Below are 7,851 nucleotides of genomic sequence, written 5' to 3'. Positions count from 1 at the left end.
CTTTTTTCCTTTTATCTGCAGTAGGTGAGGATTGCAGTTTCCAAGCCAAACCCAAGGTTTTTTGGAGCCTGTACTAATGCTGCCGTTAGGTCCTGGGAAGCAATTCATTGTGAACAAGTTGTATAAAAGCAAGTTCTTAAATGCTCGTTACGGTTCATCATTGTTCATCGGGTTCTGTTCTGAAATAACATGTAAATGGTGATGAAATGGCTTTCTGTAGAAACGGGGCTCATGGTCTAACGCTGCTGTCTGTTAATTATAACTCTCACCAGCTTTGCTGAAATTGTATCAAGTATCACTTTGGTAATTGCTTTGCAAGAAGGATCAATAAAAATCTATTTAATAGGAATATACAACTTGTCTCAAAGCCGGGAGGTGGGATTCCAGCTTTCGCCTACACTGGATACAGCTTCTTGCAAAGCTGGGTCTCCCTTCACACTTGCTGAATGAAACATGTCCAGGGACTTCCCTGCAGCATCCCAGGAAGCTTTTGGACACTACAAGGGGAGAAGTTGGGATTTTTTTGTGTAAACCCAAGGCATTAAGAGGCCCTCACCTCTGTCCCATTTCCCATCAGTCTACCAGAGTTCAACAGCCTTGCCATGAGCTTTCTTGGAATTATTTTGAATGCAACTTCACTTCAACAGTTTAAACCACTCTGCCCTGAATATCAGCAAAAATATACTTTAAACACTTATTAACAACTACGTTTTCTAATTAATGATGAATTAAAGCTGCAGAACAGTTTGAAACATGATGTTAAAACAGAAAATAAGGGAAGACAGTGATTTTCTGTGATTCCTTTTAAGAAAACAAAGCCCCCCCCTCCCCGCCCCCTTACATTCTCAGCCAGTGTAAGTCGACAGAATTACACTGCTTTAGATCAGCTTAAGTTCTGACCTATATACTTCAGAGGAATTAATCCTAATTTCCACCAGTGAAAGTGGAATCAAATTCACTCTGTCTTTAATAAAGCAATGGGTGATAAGCAAGTCTCTTTTCTGTCGGCTTTTGCTTGGGAGAGGAAATTCTCTGCGGTGTTCAACGATGTCCACGACAGTTCAGAAAACAAAGCTAGAATTTCGTGAAAACCGATATTGGGAAGTGTTATTTCTGCTTTAATCTTGGCGAAGTTCTTTGGGTACCGACAGAGAATCAGCTGGTGAATGGATAACCCCTTTGGAGCGCTGCTCGGGGAGGAATCGAGGATGCAGGCGACTGGGTTTCGGTGGCGTGAGGCTGCTGGACACGCTGCGACTCGGGCTGTGTCACCACCAATAAATAACATCACATTGTCCAGAACTGGAGATTAATTTGCTGGGCCTCCAGTAGATGACATTTATTTTCTTGCATGTGATACTGAGATCTCAGGACAGGCAAAGGGTCGGGGGCTGAGAGGATGTAATCGATGCTGAATTTAATTTCGGAATCCGATTTTGCTAAGGAGGAATTGCTTAGGCTCTGCCTGGTGGTCAGGCTGCTCGGAGCAAAGCCCCGGGGCTCCAGGAGTCTCGGGCCCGACTCGATTCTTTCGTGTCTACTTTCAGAAGAGGAAATGCTGTTTAAAGCAGAGTCCACAGAAGGCATATCGGGGGATGAAGGACTTTTGCCTCTGCTTGGTCTCTGCTCCTTGTGTTCCCTTTTCACATTCCTCCTCCTCCGTCTTCGCCTGTAATTCCCATTTTCAAAGAGATCCAGCATGGATTCGCATCCCGTTGCAAAGCTCCAATAGTTTCCTTTCCCCTTCTCATTCCCTTCTGTTCTGGGAACCTGTATTTATTTAAAGGCAGTTCAGTATTTGTATGTGTTACAGATGCTGCTGCCTAACATCTGCATTCATTTACATTCAGGAATGGTGTAAACACACATGACAAGACTTTCAAGCCTCTTCTCTTTCATTATATGAATAGGATGTAAACTCCATCCTTGTCAATTTGTTATCTATTAGCACACATCAGACAAGGAGATATTCTTTATCTCTATAATTGACAACTCAGAGGGATTTTAAGTGATTCGCAGCTCAGCTGTTTGTTTCCTTTCTTTCCCAGTGATGACATTATTCCTGCATATATTTTTTTTAGACATGCACAGTGTGTATGTAAATACACAGTTACTGATCTTACCTTTACAAAACAACTGTTAAGCGATAAGTTATGCCGGATGGAGTTCTGCCAGGCTCTTTGATTTGATCTGTAGTAAGGAAATTTCTTCATTATAAAGTCATAAATGCCAGAGAGGGTGACTTTATTTGAAGGACTTTGCTGGATGGCCATTGCAATTAAGGCAATGTAGCTGAAAAAAGGAAAACTTGCTGTTACACCATGGCTTTACTCACATACTCGGTTTTCAGGACCTTATGGGTATGTCTGCCTGTATCCTGCTTCCGAAAGTTCTGCCGGTGGATCCATGCCCTGGCCCGAGACAATCCCGAGCCCCAGGGCCACTCTCAGGTGTTAGGTCCAGGCAACGGAGCCCTGACCCGGCTGCTTGCCCCGGTGCTCAGTGCAGAGGGCTTGGATCCAGGATTACAGGAATATCTCCCACCTCTCAAACCCCATCAGAAAAGTTTCCCTGAGCTGGAAGGCTGCAGTGAGACAGAGACACTGTCACTGGAGACCCTGCCTGCTCGTGGAGAGGACCTTAGGTGCCCCTGTGAACATCTACACCGCACATCCTCCCACCACCCCGGGGATCGTCTGCATCCCCTTTACCCACTGGCACGATGCACATTTAATTCCCTGTCTCCTGGGGCTCCTGGAGGTCAGAGGAGACCATGGGAGATCTGGAGACTCAGCAGCACGTCGGAGTTGCTGTGACCCCGCACTGGAGGAAACAAATCCCGAACACTTCAAAGACGGAGAGGGGGGAAATCTGCCCTCCGTGGTGCCCACACCAGGGCCAGACTCACGGCCACACCTGGAAGAGGTCCCACGCTTCCCCCAGAGCTCTGATCCCACCAGCCCATAGCTCAGGAGCCTCCCCGGGGCTGGGGGGACTTGGAAAAACTTCATCTTACCTGTACGCCGGTCTGGTGAATTTTTTCTCTTCGTCAGAACTACAGGTAGGATAATCATCCCCATCGTAATTAAAGCAGTTGTAGGGGTACTGCGTGTTGTCAAACATCGTCCTGCTCCTTGCTTAGCTCCCGTGGAGTGAGAGAGAGGGATGGAGTGATGTTTCTCAGAGCTTGGGCTCCCTCCTCCCTTCTTCCCTCCCCTCTGTCTGTCTCGTTCCCTCTCTGCCCCCTCCTCACGCTCCCTCTCCTCCCCGCACACACTCTCCGTGATGGGGTGGGGACTGGTTTTGCAATTCTCGCATCCCAGACAGCCCGGCTGTTAGAATATTCTTATTTTTTTGGGGGGGGGGGGGGGCTGGTGGTGGTGGTGTTATTGCTGTTATTTCTGTTGGCTGCCATGGGGTGGGGGAGCCAGCAGCCGGGGCCGGATGGATGGAGGTGGGGAACTGGGGGTGAAGCCGTGGAGCGGGGTGTGTGCCGCCGGTAGCCGGGCTGGCTCGCTGGGTGGTCCGGGCTGGAGAGGGGCCAGCGCTTCCCCTGCCACATCCACTACGTGACAAAAGCAAACAGCATGATGTTAATAAATCACGCTTCAAGGTCTCCACTTGGAAATTAAACTTTGAGAACAGAGCGCGGCTCCCCCCAGCCCCCGAGTACTCCCCCTTCTTATTTTTCTCTCCCCAGCGAAGCAGGGTGGCTTTCTTATTTATTTATTTTTAGAACCCCGACGTACAATAAACAGACGTTCCAGGCAGTAATGCACGCTTGTCCTGATCTGCAATCTATAATACAGTATAATAGACATAAATTATATTTCCATGACTAAAGGAAAATGTGTATGTTCAAAGAAAGTAGAACAGAGGGATATGAGGGACTACTGTCAAGCAGGAAAGTAAAAGGAAAATAGCTGTAGGCAGGAGAGCTGCCTGTGTGGGCTTTGATCTGAAGGATGAATTAGACTAATAGCCCTGTGTGTTGGCATCCAATACTGTAACAATTTAATAGTTTTTCAATGCTTTGGAGTGTTTTCCAACAAGTGATGTAAACCAAAGGCATCATGCACCATTTCAGGGGGGACTAAAAAAGGTGTATGCCACATGATAATTAAATTATTTGAAGGCAGCTCTGTCCCAGCAACTAGCCCCAGGAGGAAATGGGTATTGCAAAAGAGAAAGCAAATTGGTGTGCAGAGAGTTACCTGCATGGAAATATAAAAGCAGAACCACTAGCGATGCAACTTTTGTTTTCTGTAGCATCTTTCATACAAAGTATGTCCCCAAACCCCTTCTGGACTTAAAGGATACAATTAGGGGAAAATTCCTCTGAGTGATAAAGAGCCCCTTAAAGTGATGCTTAAGTGGCTCCTAGAGATTTGACGAAGATGGACATAAGAAAGCTTTTTCGGTGGAACATAACAATACATTATAGCAAGGAGTAAGGGGAAATACATAGCACAAAAGAAATAGATACAAGAGGTGTTTTCTTGGGAACCTGAAGCCAGAGCAGATACCCCAAAATAAATAATTATCTCCACTCTAAAATACATCAATAGGCATATGCATGAGGCATCCGCTGCAGAGGAGGTCTTAATGGAAAGGGTCAGCTACTGCTGCCTAAGGCATTAGCAGAGCTTTAATACTGAGTAAGATAGATCAGGTTCAGTGGTGAAAAATGAAATATATAATGCCTGATCTTCATTCATGCTCTGTCCGGCTGCACTGAGAGGTCTGAAGTAAAGGCGAAGCTGGGGCACAGACTTGGGAAGATTTTCCCTCGCTAAAAACCACCATCCTTGAGACACAAGCAAAGGTCCACTTTGATTTTTAGCAGTGGTCCCTCTCTTCGGAGGTGTTTTACCTCACTGAAATTGCAGTAATTCAAAGAGTCTTGCTTCTGATTCGTAAGAATTTTTATAAAGCAGAACTGGGTTAGTTGACTCTGATTTTACACAATCTGTCAGCACCTTTTTTTCAGTTCTTCATACTCTATTTATGAAAATTGCCTTGTTAAGAAAGTCAGGCAACACACTTTGACCAAAATCCTTACATATTTACTGACAGTATGTAATAGGTAAGGTTTTCTGTAATGGGAATTACAGGAAATGGTTGCAGTGGCATAGGTTTAGCAATGTTATTTCCCTGAATTCCTGTATTTTCTTGCTGTGGTGAGTGTAATCAGCTCGCCCATGTCTGGCATGGCTATAACGTGCATTACAGCCAGTGGTTGGCTCTACTCTCTGCCCAAGAGCTCGTGGCCACCCTACTCCTCACCCATTGCAGTGGAAAGTAACACTTAGATTCCATTTGCATCTCCTTGGCCGGTTTGTGAGACTCAATCCAGCAAGCAGAGGGAGGTGATAACAACCAGCACTGGTGTCCTTGAGCTGGTGTCCTCAGGGATGCGTGGAGCCATGGGTGGGAGCAGGACGCGTAGGAAACTCCTGCCATTGTCATTTGGGTCACACATACTCTGTGGATAAATATTATTATTTCTTGATAGCCAGCAGTGGGCTGGAGGATTTAGTTCCTGGCTCTGTAAATATCACTAAAATAAATATTACCTGCTACAAATTCATATGGACCATAAGGAGAGCACAGACCATTTTTGAGTCCTACAGAATCAGAAACAAATGATATATTATTTCTCATAAACTTGCTTCTGAAACCCAGATATGCAAAACTAGCTGAGTATTTCTCAAGGTACTTTTTAAAGCCTGCATACTGGTATTTTATCCCCAAGTGAATATTTATGGTCCAATTATAATCTGTGAAAATAATATTAATAAAGAAAAGCTAACATGCTCTTATATGTACCGTGGTGGAGCCAGCAGGTGCCATGCTTTTGGTGGCAAAACATGTTGTACAATAGCTTTTTCCCAGCATCTGTGCAGCGCTTTTTCCCAGCATCTGTGCAGCCGTTAGAGCTTAACTAAAATAACTATCACTCATCCCTGTCATTATCATAAAAGCATAATTTTGCCAGGCTAGTGTTTTCTTACATTGTATATTTTCAGAACACAAAGTTGTAAACCATTTCATTTGAGATTGTAAATAGGCAATAAAAATGCTGCAAAAGATTTGTCTGTTTTTTTTAACATTGATATTAAAAAGTTATTTGCAATTTTTGTAATTACGACACAGATTATGAAAATTGTACATGAAATTTAGACATGCCATAAATCCAAACAGGTCTGAATTACTAATCATTATAGCTCCTCAGAATAACAGTGAGTACCTCAGTGTAGGACTGCACGCTGACATCCCAGTCCTCTTACTGGTATAGACTGGTGTTTCCCAGTAGCACGGCTTCTGCTACCCCACTGACCTGGGAGCCAGAGCTGGTTGCAGTTCAGGACTTTATCCCAAACCTTTTCAATTTATCATAGAAGCTCAGAACAGTTTAGGTTGGAGGGGACCTTTTAAAATAATCTAGTCCAAATTCTGTCCCCTGCCCTGGGCAGGGACACCTCCCACCAGACCAAGTTGCTCAAAGCCCCATCCAACCTGGCCTTGGACACCTCCAGCGATGGGGAAGCCACTGCTTCTCTGGGCAACCTGTTCCAGTGCCTCATCACCCTTGCCATAAAGAATTTCTTATATTCAATCTAAATCTGCCCTCTTTCGGTTTAAATCAGTGGAAAAAAGCAGTGACCTTCAGCAGGCTTTGGGTCACTCAACGGCAGTCTGTACCACCACTTTCTTTATCCATTTCTAGAGATGTTCAGTGTGTTTTGTTAGTGAAAAACAGGAAAAGAAGGGCTTTTAGGGTGAAAAGCCATTTCTCCTACCTGCTTCTGGGTCGTGACTATTGGTCAAAAAAATGGTTTTGTCAGAAATTCCAGCTGGCCAAGCTGAGGGCTTTCCATGGTCTTGAGAAGCCCTATGACCATGTATGTCCCTTTGGGCCAGGGAGAAGTTTAGATGGTACCTTCTTATCTGCTTAATGTGAGGACCTGGTACCCCACTCCATCAATCTTCAACCCAACAGACTACTCTTTTTTCTAGTATTAGCTCCCTTTCCCAGAGAATGGCAAATCCTTTTCTAGTGAGAAGCTCTCAAGCAAGTGAAGTGACAGCCACCGAGTAGGCAAGAAGCCAGGAGCTGTGGAGAAAGCCTGCAGGTCTAAGAGACCAGTTCCTGGGATTCCTGCGGGAGTTGGTCACACTGATGTTGAGGGTTGACTGCGAGTAATATCACATGAATTAGCACTACAGTTAGCTCCCATGGGGTCATGGCTTCAAAGGCAGTGGAGGGAGAACATCAGCAGGTTCTAGCTTTTAGACATTTATTAAGCAAAATTATTAGGTTTGTTTAGTCCATTTTCTACTTAAAACCAAAAAATTATGGAGAGACAATTAAAAAGCTTTACAAAGAATTAAAAAAGAAATCAGTTTAAGTTGGACAAAATGGTTTGGATTCACCTAGAAGGATTTTCAAAATTTTGCATTGTGTCCTTGGTTTGCCCAGCACCTTTCTGCAGGACGGATGCTGGCAGCTGAAAGGCCACATCCCAGTTTCTCTGCTTGATACAGACGCATGAGGCAGAGGTTCAGAGTTTGCCCACTTGTGATTTGGTGTTCTTCTCCTTCTCAGTGGCCCAAAATTAAATCCTCCTCTTTGACTTCGCAGACAGATGGGATAAACCACAGCAGGGACGCACAAGGTTGCACAGGAGACCTGGACTTTGTGTTGGTGGGGTTGTTCCTCCCCGAGTTGTGAAAGTCTCTGGAATCACTGATCCATGAGGCTTTTGGAGATAAGTAGGAAGTGCTGGAGGGTTTGACGAAGGGATAAATTGAGAGGTGGTGTCTATTCTTTGCCACATAGTGCACCCC

The 7,851-nt window shown here is 44.9% G+C and overlaps 1 protein-coding gene across 1 annotated transcript; it reads right to left on the bottom strand.

Moving 5' to 3' along the window:
• Positions 1-1,287: 1,287 nt before the first annotated feature.
• FOXL3 (forkhead box L3) lies at positions 1,288-3,123 on the bottom strand. Its single transcript, XM_074158723.1, has 3 exons — positions 3,017-3,123; positions 2,124-2,292; positions 1,288-1,770 (listed from the first exon to the last, which is right to left on the bottom strand). Exons 1-3 carry the CDS (start codon positions 3,121-3,123, stop codon positions 1,288-1,290), a joined length of 759 nt encoding a protein of 252 aa, XP_074014824.1.
• Between the last annotated feature and the right edge of the window lie 4,728 nt (positions 3,124-7,851).

This window comes from Numenius arquata, chromosome 14 (assembly GCF_964106895.1).
Source record: "Numenius arquata chromosome 14, bNumArq3.hap1.1, whole genome shotgun sequence".
Taxonomy (NCBI): domain Eukaryota; kingdom Metazoa; phylum Chordata; class Aves; order Charadriiformes; family Scolopacidae; genus Numenius; species Numenius arquata.
Note: the sequence above shows the minus strand (reverse complement) of the source record. Positions and strands in the feature narration are given on the sequence as shown.

Coding starts and splice junctions, on each gene's coding strand:
- FOXL3 (XM_074158723.1), bottom strand. CDS start 3,123: ATGTTTGACAACACGCAGTACCCCTACAACTGCTTTAATTACGATGGG. Junction 2,293..3,016: donor TTCACCAGACCGGCGTACAG/GTAAGATGAAGT, acceptor TCCTTTTTTCAG/CTACATTGCCTTAATTGCAA. Junction 1,771..2,123: donor TTAACAGTTGTTTTGTAAAG/GTAAGATCAGTA, acceptor AAATAAATACAG/GTTCCCAGAACAGAAGGGAA.